Source organism: Clupea harengus, chromosome 24 (genome assembly GCF_900700415.2).
Source record: "Clupea harengus chromosome 24, Ch_v2.0.2, whole genome shotgun sequence".
Taxonomy (NCBI): Eukaryota; Metazoa; Chordata; class Actinopteri; order Clupeiformes; family Clupeidae; genus Clupea; species Clupea harengus.
Window position 1 is genome coordinate 11,115,786 of NC_045175.1, and position 18,071 is coordinate 11,133,856.

The 18,071-nt window shown below is 42.4% G+C and overlaps 6 protein-coding genes across 8 annotated transcripts in view; 3 read left to right on the top strand and 3 right to left on the bottom strand.

The window, feature by feature from the left end:
• Nucleotides 1-2,748: 2,748 nt before the first annotated feature.
• Nucleotides 2,749-3,271, top strand: LOC105892751 (histone H3). Its single transcript, XM_031562458.2, has one exon. It carries the CDS (start codon nucleotides 2,800-2,802, stop codon nucleotides 3,208-3,210), a length of 411 nt encoding a protein of 136 aa, XP_031418318.1. The 5' UTR covers nucleotides 2,749-2,799; the 3' UTR covers nucleotides 3,211-3,271.
• Nucleotides 3,272-3,729: 458 nt separating this feature from the next.
• Nucleotides 3,730-4,595, bottom strand: LOC116219276 (histone H2B 1/2-like). Its single transcript, XM_031562474.2, has one exon. The coding sequence runs from the start codon at nucleotides 4,574-4,576 to the stop codon at nucleotides 4,202-4,204; it is 375 nt and encodes a 124-aa protein (XP_031418334.1). The 5' UTR covers nucleotides 4,577-4,595; the 3' UTR covers nucleotides 3,730-4,201.
• Nucleotides 4,596-7,442: 2,847 nt separating this feature from the next.
• On the top strand, nucleotides 7,443-7,908 carry LOC105897113 (histone H2A-like). Its single transcript, XM_012823993.3, has one exon. It carries the CDS (start codon nucleotides 7,484-7,486, stop codon nucleotides 7,859-7,861), a length of 378 nt encoding a protein of 125 aa, XP_012679447.1. The 5' UTR covers nucleotides 7,443-7,483; the 3' UTR covers nucleotides 7,862-7,908.
• Nucleotides 7,909-8,656: 748 nt separating this feature from the next.
• LOC116219266 (histone H3) lies at nucleotides 8,657-9,220 on the top strand. Its single transcript, XM_031562460.2, has one exon. It carries the CDS (start codon nucleotides 8,760-8,762, stop codon nucleotides 9,168-9,170), a length of 411 nt encoding a protein of 136 aa, XP_031418320.1. The 5' UTR covers nucleotides 8,657-8,759; the 3' UTR covers nucleotides 9,171-9,220.
• Nucleotides 9,221-9,931: 711 nt separating this feature from the next.
• On the bottom strand, nucleotides 9,932-10,354 carry LOC105907749 (histone H2B 1/2-like). Its single transcript, XM_012836127.3, has one exon. The coding sequence runs from the start codon at nucleotides 10,337-10,339 to the stop codon at nucleotides 9,965-9,967; it is 375 nt and encodes a 124-aa protein (XP_012691581.2). The 5' UTR covers nucleotides 10,340-10,354; the 3' UTR covers nucleotides 9,932-9,964.
• A 5,496-nt stretch (nucleotides 10,355-15,850) lies between these two features.
• The window catches only part of LOC116219238 (zona pellucida sperm-binding protein 3-like), a 3,844-nt gene continuing 1,623 nt past the window's right edge, over nucleotides 15,851-18,071 (bottom strand). The window contains exons 5-11 of one of the 3 annotated variants that reach the window (XM_031562391.1): nucleotides 17,862-17,979; nucleotides 17,410-17,489; nucleotides 17,128-17,246; nucleotides 16,990-17,085; nucleotides 16,601-16,735; nucleotides 16,308-16,394; nucleotides 15,851-16,198 (exon numbers count right to left, since the gene is read on the bottom strand). In XM_031562391.1, the coding sequence (XP_031418251.1) occupies nucleotides 15,915-16,198; nucleotides 16,308-16,394; nucleotides 16,601-16,735; nucleotides 16,990-17,085; nucleotides 17,128-17,246; nucleotides 17,410-17,489; nucleotides 17,862-17,979 (919 nt within the window). In that variant the 3' untranslated portion in view covers nucleotides 15,851-15,914. Of the gene's footprint in view, nucleotides 16,199-16,307; nucleotides 16,395-16,600; nucleotides 16,736-16,989; nucleotides 17,247-17,409; nucleotides 17,490-17,861; nucleotides 17,980-18,071 lie in introns of all 3 variants that reach the window. The other 2 variants (XM_031562390.1, XM_031562389.1) reach the window with 2 other exon arrangements.

Sequence of the window (18,071 nt, forward strand, 5' to 3'; positions counted from 1 at the left end):
CACGCAAGAACAATAAACATGGTTTTGGCCAATAATGCTATCAGGCTCAGAAATTTAAGCCAACATTACAGTTGACCATGCCATTTACAATAATGTCCATCAGGTCTCTCAGTCAACACTGGCACACATCCTAAAAAGACATCAGGTTAAAATGAAACAACTTTATCTGTACTGTATTTTCATTTTTTTCTCTTTTTTTAATGGAATTGTAACCTGTACTGATACATAATTGTACGTTTGTCTGATATTTGCTGAGCTTACAGTGTTATAAACACTCTGTAGTAGCATTAAAACTGGGACATGTTTTGTTGTGATTCTCCATGTGGACATGTTGACCTATTTGGTTATATGGAGAGAATTAACTTATTTTTGTATCAGTCTGCAGCATTGGTCTTGTGTATTGTTTAGTGAATTTATTGTATAATTGCTCTTTCTCTGTGTACTTCACTTACACTACTCTAATCACTGAGAAGTAGAATTGCTAAAAGTGTTTTAGGTTTGCAACAGCAGTGTGTAACTGGTACAAACAGAATTCAGCCATATGCAACATGTCAGAATCAGAATAGTATTTATTGCCAAGTAGGTTTACACCTGGAATTTGTTCTGATGTATAGGTGCATACAGTAAACATAAAAACATACAAACACAGTAAGTACTACACATAACATAAAACATAAAAACACAGTAAGTACTACACAAACACAATAAGTACTACAATTCAATACAAAAAGCAGGACAGGAGTGCAAAAGTGGATGTGCAATGTGCAGTGTGCAATGTAGTGTGTGTTAACATAACACAGGCTTGAGGTGTGGGGGCGGGATGAGAGTCCACGTCAGGTGGCTACAGGTCCTGTAGAGATGGCAGATTGCAGCCAATCACCTTCTCGGCGGAACGGATGATACGCTGCAGTCTGCCTTTGTCATTGGCAGTGGCAGCAGCGTACCAGACGGTGATGGAGGAGGTGAGGATGGACTCGATGATGCAGGTGTAGAAGTGCACCATCATTGTCTTTGGCAGGTTGAACTTCTTCAGCTGCCGCAGAAAGTACATCCTCTGTTGAGCTCTTTTGGTGAGGGAGCTGATGTTCAGCCCCCACTTGAGGTCCTGGGAGATGATGGTGTCCAGGAAGCGGAAGGACTCCGCAGGGTGATGGGGGTGGGTGGGGCTGGGTTCCTTCTGAAGTGTACGACCATCTCCACTGTCTTCAGAGCATTTAGCTCTAGGTTGTTCTGCCAACACCAGGTCACCAGATGGTCAATCTCCCACCTGTAAGCGGACTCATCCCCCCCAGAGATGAGCCCAATGAGGGTGGTGTCGTCCGCGAACTTAAGGAGTTTGACGGACTGGTGACTGTGTGTTTCATATGGTAACAAAATACGGTTTTGATAAATTAGGGTATAGTTCTTACAAGAGGGATCAAAGGATCTGAGGTGTTTTGCTAATTGTGTCTAGTGTTTTGAAAAACAAAACAAAACCATCAAAATCATGCTTAAACAATCGAGAAAAACTGTAAGAGCCGTCCATCTGCGGAAAAGTGTTTCCAAGTTTCTGTACACTATAGAACCCTGTGACTTTGTTTTGTTAGGAAAAAGTGAACTTCTCCAAGTTTGTCACTAAAACACGTACTTGTGTGAATCTTTAGGTGGCTGGTTTTGGGTTAATCCAAATTCCAAAACATTTGCGCGTGCCCTACGCCTAGATAAAGGGTATGAGACGTAGTAGTGCAGTCGTTACATTTACATTTAGTCATTTAGCAGACGCTTTTATCCAAAGCGACTTCCATATGTACGACTTACAATGTATACACATTTTACATTTACACTGGTGGCACACTGCACATCAGGAGCAATTAGGGGTTCAGTGTCTTGCTCAAAGACGCTTCGAAAGGGAATCGAACTAGCAACCTTCTGATTACTACACGACTTCTCTACCACTGTACCACTGTCGCCCTAAGTGTCGCTAAGTATGACCCCTTTTCCATACGCAATGAGCTGTACAGACCACCCATAATTTAATATATTATATACAAATATTATATCAATAGCCAATGCCGATGATGTTAACCAAAATGTTCACACTGTCACACCACAAAAGCCGTGCCTGTCATACACTCCAATGTGTAGGGTGTGCTCTGCGATAGTATACTCACAGATGTGTGATTTCTAATATAATTTTGCCATCTGTGTTTAGGGACATTTGTCCTAAGCTGTGCTACTGGCTTTACATATACAGCTGTTTTGTAAGTATAAGCTGTATGAGATATATTTGCAATTCATATTATCAGTCTTTTTGTTTATTTTCCTCTCCTTTGGTTTTTCACCTGGTGGAGGGCAAATCAATTAGAAGCCAGATTTTTTTTGTCTCCCTGCCGCCTTTTTTTGCCTATTATAAAGACCCTTTATTCTTTGAAATTTGGTTTCATAATTTCGATAATACCAATATAATTAAGGTTTAATAGCATACAGCATTGACTACCTATATATAAAGATATTGACAAACGTGTAAATAAAAAAACGCAGGCAAGCACTGCTTGTAATTGCTGGATAAGATTATATATTTTGTACGTCATGCCTATGTACTGAACGAATTTCTGTAGATGAATAATCGCAAAAACGCTCGCAAAGTAAGAGAAGGGCTTTGTACTTTGAATTTTAGGCGCCACCGGAAGCCGGGCGTTGAACACCAATCAGCGGCAACCAACAAGTAAACGTCATCAGGGGGCTGGTCGAGGTTGTAACCTTTAAATACCGTGGTTGCTTGCGTAGAGGCACACTTCTCTCACTGAAGCAGACTCTGCAATGGCAAGAACTAAGCAAACCGCCCGTAAATCTACCGGAGGAAAGGCTCCGCGAAAGCAGCTCGCCACCAAGGCCGCTCGCAAAAGCGCACCAGCGACCGGAGGAGTGAAGAAACCTCATCGTTACAGGCCCGGCACAGTGGCTCTGAGAGAGATCCGTCGCTACCAGAAGTCCACTGAGCTGCTGATCCGCAAGCTGCCTTTCCAGCGTCTGGTCAGAGAGATCGCTCAGGACTTCAAGACCGATCTGCGCTTCCAGAGCTCTGCCGTCATGGCTCTTCAGGAGGCCAGCGAGGCTTACCTGGTTGGTCTGTTTGAGGACACCAACCTGTGCGCTATCCACGCCAAGAGAGTCACCATCATGCCCAAGGACATCCAGCTGGCCCGTCGCATCCGCGGGGAGCGTGCTTAAGTTGATCCCGACAACGTTAAGAAAAACAAAGGCTCTTTTAAGAGCCACCTCAATAACTCCTGAAAAAAGCTCATTTTCCCTCCAGTGTTGTACACACGCTACATAATAGCCCACGCACATGCTATACTATCCCCCTAGTAGAAGGCACGGTTGAAACTCATTAGGTTTGCTGCTTTGAGGTCGTCACCGGTTTTCATACACAAGTCAAAGGCATGACCGGCTTCAGAAAGAAAGAAATTAAGACCGACACTAGAATTACCGAGAGTAAGTGGTCTGTTTCTATTTCCTGCTAAATTCTCTATACCATACACACTACAGCAGCAAAGAATGTACGTGCACAGTGATGCGCATACAAGTAGACATCAAATAAAAATAGGGATAGTGTGCAAGATTTAAGAACAATAGAAAATAAAACAGATATAGCTTATCTAACCACTCATCACAATAAAGATTAAAGTAAAAAGTATATATATATATATATAGTGCAAAGTCGTAGCTAGTTAAAGGCTAAGGTGGAGAGATACTGAGAACTAAATCTGATGGATGACAGCACCTTATGCAAAACAATTTTCTGGAACATTTGCTACATACTCTGCAACTCCCGCACACGCCTGTTGTTAACGAAAAAGACATCTGAGAGCGTTGGGGTTGCTTTTTTGTGTTACATTGTTACTTTTTTTTTTACTGAAATAGTATGGTGACATTGCAAAACTAAGTAGGCTGTTGCTGACATACAACATTAAAAACTACAGGTTATGTTTTGCTTAAGGTGCGTAGTTCCAGGTCGAAACCCTCAGCCAAATTGATTCATCGTTCAGATATTGCAATGCTGTTTAATAGTAGTCTGCTATTTCATTTTCCGAAACTAGGTTACCCCACTCTACGGAAGATCCTGAAAATACATGGCAATTTAGTTCATATTGAAACTGCTTTTCAAAGACAATGTGGGTGGCTCTTAAAAGAGCCTTTGGGTTTAAAAGCGTTAAAAGCTTTACTTGGAACTGGTGTATTTGGTGACGGCCTTGGTTCCCTCAGACACGGCGTGCTTGGCCAGTTCACCGGGCAGAAGCAGACGTACTGCAGTCTGGATCTCCCTGGAGGTGATGGTGGAACGCTTGTTGTAGTGAGCCAGGCGGGAAGACTCCACAGCGATACGCTCGAAGATATCATTCACGAAAGAGTTCATGATGCCCATCGCCTTGGAGGAGATACCGGTATCGGGGTGGACCTGCTTCAGCACTTTGTACACGTAGATGGCATAGCTCTCCTTCCTGGTCTTTCTGCGCTTCTTGCCTCCTTTAGCGGTGGTCTTTGTGACGGCTTTCTTGGATCCCTTCCTCGGGGCGGGCTTTGCTGGCTCAGGCATGATTCTCTCTGTAAGGAGATTCAGATGGAACTGACAAAACTGCATAAAGACGTGCCAACTCTTTATATACAGCACTCTATGCTAATATATCACCTAGGCCAGCCATGACCAGAATCCAAGACGATGGTTGGTTACTTTGAGGCGTATGGGCGGGTCCGTCGAATAAGACGGCTCTGCCCACAGAAAGAGTTTAGCCCGCACTTCCCCTTCTTTGGTTATCTTCCCGCACTTTTTGAGCTACCTTGACATGACTAAAATAAAGTCAATATTCCATACCTCCCTCATTAATTAAGCCTTATTCCAAGTGATAAATATTTTCAATAAATGTTCATCGTTATCACTGACAAAGTCTGTATAGGAAAGATGAAAGTAGTCTATATACGTGCATCCATGAAAGTGAGCTGCAGAATATGACTCAATAACCGAATGTTTCTTTTCTTCAGTTAGAATATCTACATGTCAGACATACTAAGATGTGAATTTGATAAGCATAATTGTTTTCCATGTGCGTGCGCCTTTGTGTTACGGGAGAGTTATCTTCAGTTTTCCTGTATGTTATACCAAACAGATTAGGAAAAACTCAAAAAAGGTTTGCAGTGTATGCTTTTGTAGGGAGCCCCTGAGTATCATAGTGGGATTTTGATGGTGAGATTGGTTTCTTTTCATTTACCTTTGCGTTCCCTGGCAATACTTTTGCCTTCCCTTGCAATAGCCTACATTTTTCATTACCTCACAATACTTTTGCAAACCCACTACTCTTGGTCTATTCGCCACTTACATGCAACATGAATTTAATTTAGTCGTTTAACAGACGCTTTTGTCCAAAGCGACGTACAAGGGAGATAATAGTCAAGCTACGAGCAATAGAACATGGTGTAACAATAAATACTACTTTACATGAGAATGGTATGGATCAGCTCATACAATTGTACTTTGAACTTGGTATTAAATATCCTGATATAGTTTTACTGTTTAATGATAAGCATGGCCATGTAATCAGTGAAAGTACATTTAAAGGAAAACCTAAAACGAGAAGGCTCACTAAAAGTAAAGCATTACGCATTTATAATGGCTGTTGCGCATTATATATTATTTTCAGTATTAGTCATCCGTAGGGGACATTTAACACTACCAATCTGTAATTAACAACTCATTTTCATTAGAAACATACTTGGAATCATGTTTTACGTAAGTATTTGGGTGGCTCTTAAAAGAGCCGTTGGTTTTTGTTTCAGAATGGGATGACTGATTTTTAACCTCCAAAACCGTACAGAGTACGACCCTGGCGCTTCAGAGCATAGACGACATCCATGGCAGTCACGGTCTTTCTCTTAGCATGCTCGGTGTAGGTGACGGCATCACGGATGACATTCTCCAGGAACACCTTCAGCACACCACGAGTCTCCTCATAGATGAGGCCGGAGATACGCTTCACACCACCACGGCGAGCAAGACGCCTGATTGCGGGCTTTGTGATTCCCTGGATGTTATCACGAAGAACCTTACGATGACGCTTTGCGCCCCCCTTTCCGAGTCCTTTGCCTCCCTTGCCTCTTCCGCTCATGCTTGCAGTCTGAGTTTTCAGAAATGTAACAACTCTACACTGTGGTACGAGTTGATATCGCCACTAGGAGGACCTATTTGAGGACTACAAACACTCCTCCTTTTCCGCCCATCCTACTTTGCCATTATGGTATTGGCTGTGCTGCTGCCCAAGAAAACTGAGAAATCCAAGTAAATCTGCTCCCTAAAATCTCAAACAAATGCTCTTTTAAGAGCCATCCAATTATAATTTTTTTTTAAGTACATTCCAAGTTGTTGTAAAGGTCACAAAGCCCCCCCTTCACATCTTGACATTCAGTATTCAAAGTGCATATAAGTTGAGTGGACGTTAATACCCAATCCCCTTTGTCTGCAATGAAATTATTATGGCCGATCGAAACACTAGAAGGATCCATGGCCTTTGGTAGCTCCATTATTTGAATGGCATACAGTCAATTTTATTATAGTTGTTTTCATAGTAAGGCTACAGGATCTTTCTTTAAAGTAGTGTATGTAACCCTCTTTCTCGCTATCCAACGACCCGTGATGGTGTGCGGTCTTTGAAACGCATTGTTCCATAAAAAAAATTACGTGGTAAAGAATAGTTTATGCTTCAAGCTCAAGCTACTTTTTCAATATTTGTAGTTGATGTTAAGTCTATCAAGGTTTTAAATCACCACCAACCAACATGTCATATTTTATGCTCGCAATGAACACACATGGTATGACAGTAAATATTCACCTGCTTGAGGGCCCGAAAGGAAAGTCAATATTTAAGTTAAGTTTAGCCAGAGTTACTGATAATAAATAAACACTGTGGTGTTAATTAATCACACTCAAATATGTCATTCAATTATATTTGGTAAACTACATACAGCTGATGTTATCCCAAAATAATAGAAATGGGCTTGCATAATTCTGCTCATCTTTCTTTTTTTTTTAATCAAACATGATACAAAGTATCTAATAGACCGGCTTGTATCACCAAACCACTTCAGTTTGTTTCATTTTAAATATTGTTCGCAATACATGGAGATTTTGTGACTTCTTGTTTATTGTGAACTTTAAAGTGACATATCTGGAAACAAAGCTGCAACGTAAACTGGAAGGTGTCATTTTAACTATTTCATGCGTTAAAATATTCAGTGATTTTGGAGATCACGCGCTAAAAGAAAGAAGGAAATCCAGCAGGCGCAAAATTGAAGTGACTTTGGCGTCCAGCACAGACCTACACGTTGATTGGCTCTCAGCATTCTCCCCTCAACCACTGAGGCACTGAGCAACACTGAGCTGGAGGAGAATAAATTCACTCCCCTCTCTGTCTTACTATACTTCAGTCTTTGGAAGAATCTACTGAAACCCAAAATGAGCGGCAGAGGCAAAACCGGAGGAAAGGCGAGGGCTAAGGCCAAGACTCGCTCATCCAGGGCTGGACTCCAGTTCCCCGTGGGCCGTGTTCATAGGCTGCTCCGCAAAGGCAACTATGCCCATCGTGTTGGAGCTGGAGCTCCGGTCTACATGGCCGCCGTGCTCGAGTATCTGACTGCTGAGATCCTTGAGTTGGCCGGCAACGCTGCCCGTGACAACAAGAAGAGTCGTATCATTCCCCGCCATCTGCAGCTGGCTGTGCGCAACGACGAGGAGTTGAACAAGCTGCTCGGCGGAGTGACCATCGCTCAGGGTGGTGTGCTGCCCAATATCCAGGCTGTGCTTCTGCCCAAGAAGACCGAGAAGTCCAAGTAAATCGGTCTCCTAAAATATTAAACAAAGGCTCTTTTAAGAGCCACCCAATTACTTTTTAAAAGTACATTCCAAGTTGTTGAGATGGCTACTCTTTCCCCCCCTTCACATGTCATTACTGGTCACGCTCATATGTTTTGAATGTGGACGGTAAAAACCGACCCTCTGTTTGCAATGTAATGATTATGATCAAATCAAACTAAGAGTAGCTATGGCTCATTGTTTTAATGGGCATGCAGTCACCATCATTACAATTATGTATATAGTATATTTGCTTCATATGTAATGAATTTTCCTAATTTAATGGGAACAACTGGGTAAACACAAAATGAACATGATGTGTTTTCAATGTCCCGACACATGCTGTACGCATTGGTGTTTGGGGTCAATTTGACCCCAGGCTGTTTTAATTGTATAAAATATACAAGAAATATCAACTTTTTTCGTCACATTGTTACTATTCCTGATAACAGAAATAGTTTTTTATTCCAAATGTTATAGATAACAACAATATGTACTTATAAATAATATGAAGCCATAAAACACCAGCAGGATATCTCTTTCCAATTTTAGGTCAATCAGTGAGATTTTATGGTGATCTGCATATTTCTCCATAGTCACATAACATGTATTCTGGATGTATAAGGGGGATGGCTGACTAATGGCATATTTGAGTGTATTTCTTGTTTTATTTCGGTCCTACACTGAAATGTTATTTGTGAAAAATGACAAAAGCAACTATATACCAGGGGGGTGGGCTTTGTATTTCTGAATTTCTGGCGCCACTCTGAAGCACTTACGATGTCCAATCAGCGGAGACAGGGGGCAGGCTGGGATTTTAGGCCTTTAAAAAACCCGCTTCCCGCTTTATGCTACACTTCAAACCGAAGAATACTTAACCATGGCAAGAACAAAGCAAACTGCTCGCAAATCCACCGGAGGTAAAGCTCCGAGGAAGCAGCTCGCCACCAAGGCTGCGCGTAAAAGCGCACCAGCTACCGGTGGCGTGAAGAAGCCTCATCGTTACAGGCCCGGTACCGTGGCTCTGAGAGAGATCCGTCGTTACCAGAAGTCCACTGAGCTGCTGATCCGCAAGCTGCCCTTCCAGCGTCTGGTCAGAGAGATCGCTCAGGACTTCAAGACCGACCTGCGCTTCCAGAGTTCTGCCGTCATGGCTCTTCAGGAGGCCAGTGAGGCTTACCTGGTCGGTCTGTTCGAGGACACCAACCTGTGCGCCATCCACGCCAAGAGAGTCACCATCATGCCCAAGGACATCCAGCTGGCCCGTCGCATCCGTGGGGAGCGTGCTTAAGTTCATTCTTCACTCCAGAAATCTAAAGGCTCTTTTAAGAGCCGCCAAACTGTCGATCAAAGCTCTATTTCGTTTAGTTGTAAAGGGTGAAATACACGATGGTCATTTTGTTTTGCACTAGATTCTAGTTATATTCCGTAATCTTTCAAAACAGTTCTTTTAATGAATATTGAGCAACATTTTCTGTAACTAGTTGTGAAAGGGAAAATGTGCAATCACACTAGCCAGGTCTTTAATATAAAACATTGCATCCATGGGGAATGTGCTTAAATTAATTGTACAATACAAGCATATTTATCGTTTCTTCACCACGCTTTAAATCTGTTTACATATAACACTCCACTAATCCTAATGCAACATTCATCTACTATCATTTCAAGCATAACTCTGATGTACATGCTCAACGTTCATTTCATGGTCTGTCGAAGCAACTATTCCACTGTGCGTGTTTAGTTTTGGGGATTATACACCGCTCTAATTGACCACCAGCCCAGTAAACGTGCTATGTAGTTAAATGGTCTGAGACTATCCTGGAGAAGATTTTGACATGACATTTCCAACTGTATCACCACAACACCGTTTAGCGCGACTTGAGTGCAATCTAACTGGCGACCTGAACATGCCTTGTGTGCGCACGAATCATGGCCGTTTTAGAAATGTATCCTTGCAAATATTAGAGAAATAAGCAGTTATAATGAATAAAAAAAAATAAAAAAACATTGGAATGACTTTTCAAAGAAGAGGTGGGTGGCTCTTAAAAGAGCCTTTGAGTTGGAGTGCGTTAAGAAAACGCTCTACTTGGAACTGGTGTATTTGGTGACGGCCTTGGTTCCCTCAGACACAGCGTGCTTGGCCAGCTCGCCGGGCAGAAGCAGACGCACTGCGGTCTGGATCTCCCTGGAGGTGATGGTGGAACGCTTGTTGTAGTGAGCCAGGCGGGAAGACTCCCCAGCGATGCGCTCGAAGATGTCATTCACGAAAGAGTTCATGATGCCCATCGCCTTGGAGGAGATACCGGTATCGGGGTGGACCTGCTTTAGCACCTTGTACACGTAGATGGCATAGCTCTCCTTCCTGGTCTTTCGGCGCTTCTTGCCTCCTTTCCCTGGAGCTTTTGTCACTGCTTTCTTGGATCCCTTCTTGGGTGCTGGCTTTGCTGGCTCAACCATGATGTATCTCTGTCTATCTCAAACAGAATATATCTGCCCCAGCGAGGATGCCTCTATATTTATACAAAGATCTATGCAAATGAGTGACTGTGTCACTTCAGAGTCCGGTGACCAGAACACCAAGCGCCCAGGCATAGTTGGTCAATTTGTAGCGAAGGGGACGGTCAATGAACTCCAGCCCCACTCACAGATCAGTGGTTACCCTCCCCCCCTTCTTTTGTCTCATTCCCCGCACTTTTCGTAGAAATGGAGAAAACTCTACAAAATAGATATATGCAAAAAATATAGATGTACATATATAAATTAACCTTAGATTGCGTAATGAATTACTTGTTTTTTTGTTGTAGAGATTCTGCCATTTTTACGCCAATATAAATGTCAGTTGTGGTATAAGCCCAATGTAATATTAACAGATCAGCAGGTTCCTCATCTACCCGCACTTTTCGGCGAAATGAAGAAAGAGATAGACATATGTAAATATTACCACTTCACTTCATTTCGCGTTTTTGTTGGAGAGATTAAGATTTGTTTACGCCAATATGAATGTGAGTTGTAGCATAAGCCCAATGTACTATGAACCAAGTTTCCAAGTGTCATACATTCACAACAATACTCCTGTCCAAAGCGAACCCTAATTTTACAGTGGCAACAATGGTGTCATTCTTTCGCGCCTTCATGGCGTCGCACCGTACGCATCCCGGGGGGGTGAGGGTAACTGTGTTGATGGGGTTCTTGCTTTTATATCACACCATTAAATGCATGATAGCTTAGGCACAGAAATTAATGACCTGATCTAAATCACGATAAATGGCCCGTCCATTATTTATACAACATGGAATGCTGTGGCAAATACTTTGATCATGAACAATTCTGTGTGGTCATGGGAACTAATAGAATGTACTGACTGATTGTGTTAATTTATCCTAAATCTTATATAGTGCGGGTTGGTGTCATGACGATATAAATGATGGGATACAGCCTTTGTAAAGCAATTGGGTGGCTCTTAAAAGAGCCTTTGGGTTCAGTTTGAATGATTGATCAAATCTTTAACCGCCGAAGCCGTACAGAGTGCGGCCCTGACGCTTCAGAGCATAGACCACATCCATGGCGGTCACGGTCTTTCTCTTAGCATGTTCGGTGTAGGTGACGGCATCACGGATCACATTCTCCAGGAACACCTTAAGCACACCACGAGTCTCCTCGTAGATGAGGCCAGAGATACGCTTCACACCACCACGGCGAGCCAGACGACGGATCGCAGGCTTGGTAATGCCCTGGATGTTATCACGGAGAACCTTGCGATGACGCTTAGCACCTCCCTTACCGAGTCCCTTGCCTCCTTTTCCTCTACCAGACATGATTTTAAGTCTTCTGCTCTGTTACAGTCAAAAGAAATATACAAACTTCTCTTTGGTGAGCGGTATTATTCTTAATGAGAGGACGTTGGTGAAGACTACTAAACACTCCCCTTTGCTTGTCCCTCCTTTTATGAAAGTACGTCAGAAATACACGCCCTCTCGTGAGCAGCCCCCCCTCCCATCGAAAGTAGCAAAGTACAAAGTAGCACCAAAATTGATACTTTGACACGCAATTCTGATTGTGATTCCAAATAATGTGCATTGCGTTTCCTAAAATCGGTCTTACTTCTACTTTGAGCAGATAAGGCCATACAATTCCTGCTGGCGGCAAACACAAAATCTAAAATTGAACTATATTTTTGATATATATATATATATAATATTTTAAGATCTGAGTGAAATATGACACATAAAAAAAATATAAAACAACTAAAGTTAACATAACACATTAGACTTTTCTTCAGAGTAAGACTTGTATTCTTCCAGAGTTCTAGGGGAAGGAGAGCTGTTGGTGCCCGCGGTGCGGATGCTGGTGAGGAGGATGCTGGCCAGGACTGCACTACCCGGTATGCTACTGTCAATCACCTCAGACCTGCTCACATGTGAGTCTCCAGTCTACCTGGACACAGACACCCTGACTTTCCAGCCTCAGAAACAGAGTGGATCAGGGGGAACTGATCTTTGGGAACACTTCAAATTACAGCCTGATATATATAGACATATATCTATATTAAATTATAGAGGGGAAAAACTGCTTTGGTTCCCTCACTATGCTAACTGTACACAGACAGCGTAATTGTTCTTTATTGTCTAAACTGATGTTGATTTTATTCTTCCTTCAGCCCTTCTGTCCAACCAGCAGAACACTCTGAGATCTACAGCTGCGTTGAGCAGTTTTAACCTTGAGTTGTGGCTTTACAAAGAAAGGTTTTCACAGGCAGGTAATCGATGGGAACACCATCATGTAACAATGTTTTATCTCTGGAAAATTTCACTGTTGACATCACATCTTTTGTTGTCAGTCTTTTATCGCTCCAAATGTATCTTCAGATTATAGTTATAAAAAGGAAAAGATGTTAAATTCCTTGTGCTAGTGGTCGGGGACTTCCAACAGTGGCCAAACCTCTTGCAAGTAGTCATACCTAACAATCTGCCCTAAGTATTATAACACAACAACCACAAAACTAATATTTAACAGCACTCAACAACAACAACAAAGACAACAACAACAACAAAGACGGCATCGTGATCATTTCACTGGTGCTGTCAAATGGACACCTTCCTCCGTCAGTGTTTCATTGAGTTTGGCCTTAAGGCCTGTTGTACCACACAGACCTCCCCGGTGATGAAGGCTGTCACTAACCACACTGGCCTCATTAAGGCCTGCTCAGTCATGCCTGTTCTGTGTAGATTGTTCTGAACACCACCTGACACACACCAGCCAATCCAAATGCCATGCAGCATTGCACACCAATGGGTATGTCATAAGGGGTGTCTGGTGGGCACCTCCCTTTATCTTTGATTGGCTGAAAAAGCCCCCCCCCCTTCTGCAGTGAACTGCTCATTCACACACACACACACACACACACACACTCTCTCACACACTCTCTTGCTCTGTCTCGCTCTTTCTCTCTCACACACACACGGTATCTCTCGCTCTCTCTCCCTCTCCCTCTGTCTCTCTCTCTCTCACATACACACTCTCCCTCTCTTTCTCTCCGTTTTTCTCTCATGACTCATTAAATGCCCTCTAGTGGCTACCAGCTATAACTGAGGAAAAGGAGTGCATTACTTCTAAAACAAAAACAAGAAAAGATAAATAAATAAAACTTATTTACAGACAAAGAACACAATCATGATGGCACTGCTTCAACCCAGTGAGGCTGTTAGAGTTCATTAGCATGAAACCTGTTGTGTAGCAGAGAGAGGAGAGGCTGGTGCAGAGCACAGGCACATGCAGTAAGGCAAAGGCCTCACGTCTTTCTGGGTCAACCACAAACCATAGCCATGCTGAACACCCTCATCTTTTTAATAAAAAAGTGGATATTGAAGGTTTTGACCAGACATGAAGAGAAAGATCACAATTAGTTTAAGCTGAGCGCTGGGGTTAAAGACACCCAGAATTTTCAGTACTTCATTGGCTTCCGTGTGTGTGTGTGTGTGTGTAAGACTGACCTAACCATGTGTGCACACACACAGACACATGCACGCACGCACACATTAGAGAAAAGGACTGTTTTGACTTCTCATTGGAGAAGACAAAAAGTGGGTGCTGTTTACTGTAACCCGAGCGAACATCAAGATTTTGCCACACCCTTTTAGCGCGCGTCCAGCGCATCTGTATCTCAGCTTCTGAAAGTCGTAGACACTTGAATTTGGTCTCAAAATGACCGGAATAGGCATGTTTATATATGCACTATGAAGGTTTCTAAGCTTCTTTTCGAGATATTCAAGACAATAAAGATTTGAAGCTTTTTGCGGCCAACGCGAATAACCCCCCAAATAATCTTGAATATCTCGAAAGCTAAAGGTTTTGGAGCCTAGAAACCTTCATAGTGCTGTCAGTTTAACGCGTTATTAACGGCGTTAACGCAAACCCATTTTAACGCCGTTCATTTTTTTATCGCGAGATTAACGCGATTTTTTATTATTATTTATTTATTTATTTATCATTATTTTATTTTTTTTGTTTAACGTTCTTTTTGGCCTCGCAAACTGTGTAGTAGGCTAACGTTACTGTTTGAGTGAATGGTGAGCGCCATACGGCGAAATGGATGATAAAAAGCTTCTGAATGGAAAGTTTACTTTTAAAAGTTGTGTTGTGCAAAAGAAGCGAGCTTCACTGTTGTCTGAAAATGTCAACAGGCAGCTGGCTGAAAGCAAAAAAGTAGTAGGCTTACCTTTTATTGGTAACTTAACTGTTACGGTTCATTGTTTCTGAAATAAGAGGCCTGACTGCTATGTTCCCAGCAAACTTGAAAAAAAGAAAATATTAAGCCATGGTTTAACTGCACTATAGGCTGAGTCCTTGTTTACCTGAAATGTGCACTTTATAATTTTATTTTGTACCGCCCTGTTTGGCAATGTTGGTTTTCAATAAAATAAAACATTTGCTTAAAGCAAACCAATCCACTTTTCCATGTTGATAGGGGCATTAAAATAAAAATAAAATGATGGAAAAAATAAATAAACTAGAATAGATACAAATTTGCGATTAATCGCGATTAATTTTGAGTTAAATATGACAAATGCGATTAATCGCGATTAAATATTTTAATCGTTTGACAGCACTAGTATATATATATATATAAACATGTGTATTCCGGTCATTTTGAGACCAAAGTCAAGTGTCTACGCCCTTCAGAAGCTGAGATACGGACGAGTATGCGTGCTAAAAGGCCGTGGCAAAATCTCAATGTTCGCTCGGGTGACAGTAAACGAAAGCACCCTAGTTTTGTTCCTCAGGGTCAAATTAGCCAGAAACATTTTTTTTCTTTTTAAAGTAACCCAATTCCACTGGGTGGCAGTGTTATGCATTAGCATTATGTTGGCATGGTGACAAATCACACGTTTTCACTTGAATTTAAGGAAACGGGGGTCAATATCAATAGATGCGAGTTGGGATATTAAGTTCAAGTTCAAAGTTAGGTACTTTGTCATCGTCACAAAAACAACGAGACAGAATCATACAGCTAACACGAGCAAGCTATACAAAATAAATAAATAAAAAAAAATTTAAAAAAAAAGCTTTATTTCCAGAAAACCTTTTCCACAAATAAAAAGTTTTTACATCCACTTGTGTTGCTCATCAGGGTGAAGTAGACCTGCTGCAAAACAAAAATTGCCCCCAAAATGGGACCAAGTTCTCAAAGTAAAAATAACTTTTACACTTATAACTGAAAAGTTAAAGGGTTGACAAATGAAAGTGTGAGGAATTAATTTGTTTAAGCAAGTGGCAAAACAGTGGGCCGTTTAACCAGTGGGCCGCCTGAAGCAATGTGGAAAAGGCCATCAGCTCTGCATCCAGGGGTCTACTGTACTCACGCCATCTGGCACAAAAGGCTTAATCAAACCCCTATGGCACCACAAGTCATCCCTTTAGAAATTACCTCAAATGCATTTGCTGCAGGAAAAGACAACACAAACTCAAAAATACAGTTTGGAACATTTATTTCTTAAACAACGTAAATGCAAAAGCCTAAACGCTAATGTAATCTCTAGAGGTCATCTTCCTCTTCATCACTTGACAATTCCAGAGCCTCTGTGGATGAAACCATGGCAAAGTCAAGCTTCGGGTCAGCCATTGTGTCATCCTTTGCCAGACCCTTGAATTCAAACTCAGGAGTGGCCTTCAGTGCAGCAGGAGTGGTGCTGGCACCCTCTGCTGGCAGGGAGGTCACCTTGGTCACCGGGGCGTCGGTGATAGCATCTACACTAATGGCTGCTGAAGATTTCTGCGTCTGGGCTTTTGCGTCTGGGCTTTTGGGCAAATCCTCATCAACTGAGAAAACCAAGGAGACAGGGGACAGATTAATACAGAACAGGCCATCCTTTGATTGTTAGTCAAGGACAGGTACATCATTTACTGCCTATGAATGTGCATCAGTCACCTGGCTTGAATTCCTTAGGGAGTCCGTTGTTGGTCACAGGAGCATACCCTTTTGGTCCTAGTTTGGCAGGGGCGGCCATCTCAGTTTCTGAAAGACAGATTGAGCATTACCCAACAATTCCACACTTCAATACAATGAGGTCATGGGCCACTAGGCTACTGTTGTTTTGCATTGTAGTTTTTGCTGTTTAAGCTTTACTCACAGCTGTTTATGGAAAGCAATCTAGCACTCAACACTAAAGACTTCCATATTCAGAAAACGGGATTAAAAGTCATTTTAGTCAAAACACCAACCTCCCAGAAGCAGTCTGGAGCTCAGCTCACCTGCCAAGACTGGTGGAGGGCCTTGAATTGCATCAGGGGCTGACAGTGGCCTCTTGTTCTTCTTGAGCACAACGATCGGACCAATTCTTTCCTCTTTTTCCCAACCTACAGACAGTTTAGCAGAGAACTGCAGTCATAAATGTTGTCCCATTGTAGACACTGATTGAGAGCACTTCTGCATTTCAAACTGCATCTCCAATTGTATGCCATGTTTGATCTCAGGCATTTCCATATCCATTAGTGTGCGCAAGAAAGTGAACATTCAACACGGTCTTAAGTATACTTAAGCATAATAAATGCAATCGCAGCTAGGCAGGGACGTGTACACGCAGTTGTGTAGACCCTATTGCAGCCCATACCTTTACTGGACTCTACCAGGTTACTCCCCGATGAAGCCCCAGACCTGGGTTTGAGCTGTCCACGTTGGGAGGAGACTTCCGAGCTTCCATGGTGACCAGCAGCAGAACTCTGGAACGTTGGGGAGTTTTTCTTATGACGAGCAGCAGAACTCTGGAACGTTGAGGAGCTTTGCTGATTGGATGGAACAGACTGGGCAGGTCCACCCATTGAGACACAGCCATCACAGAGCCTGTCCTCATCATCTGCAGACTGCCATCTAGTGGGCAGAGGTGGGACAGACACTGAAGTTAATCACATTTCATGACTAGACAAAAGCCTGTTACAGGAGTGGAGGCCATTGTCAGTTTGTTGACATTGAAAAAAAGCTCACTAACTTGAGTAGGTTGGTGGTTTTTAAGAGTACATGACTAGCCACGAACCTGTTGTCGATGAAGGAGCATGCACGACTCATAGGCTCCGCCCCAACAGGCTTCACCCTCAACAGACAGGTGATGTACAGCTGAGAGAAGGACAGGTATAAACTCATCTCAAGAAATCACAAGTCACCTAAACAAACACTTTTCAACCCTCCCAAGTAGGTAGGCATCAGTGCAGAACAGCTTTGTTTATTAAATAGCTAAAGGAGCCAAAGGGAACGAATGCCAGTGTAGGACATCAAATCAGAAATAAACACTTTATTTAAATGTAGCTCCTTTAGTGGCGTAATCGTGTCAGTGGTGCATTTAGTCTTTTCCATGATTCTTAACACCAAGACTTCATAGTCAATAAGCAAATAAAGTATTTCCCTTGCGGTCTAAACTTAATTAAGCATTCCCTATTAGAAATCCAAGAAGCAGGAGCTAGTCTTAGGAGACTGTTAATATGTTTGTACCTCAGCACGCTCCTCTTTGTAAAACCTGAAAGCATCCAACTGGATGTGGAGCTTGTCATGCTGGACACGGGGAATGAACCTGGATGTGGAGCCCGTCAGGAAGCTGTCCATCATACAGCTGGGAACACAAACAGCATGGGACGATTAAAATTGCTAAATTAAAATACAATGAGAGAAAAGACTGAGTAAACTGGTTTCCAACACAATTTC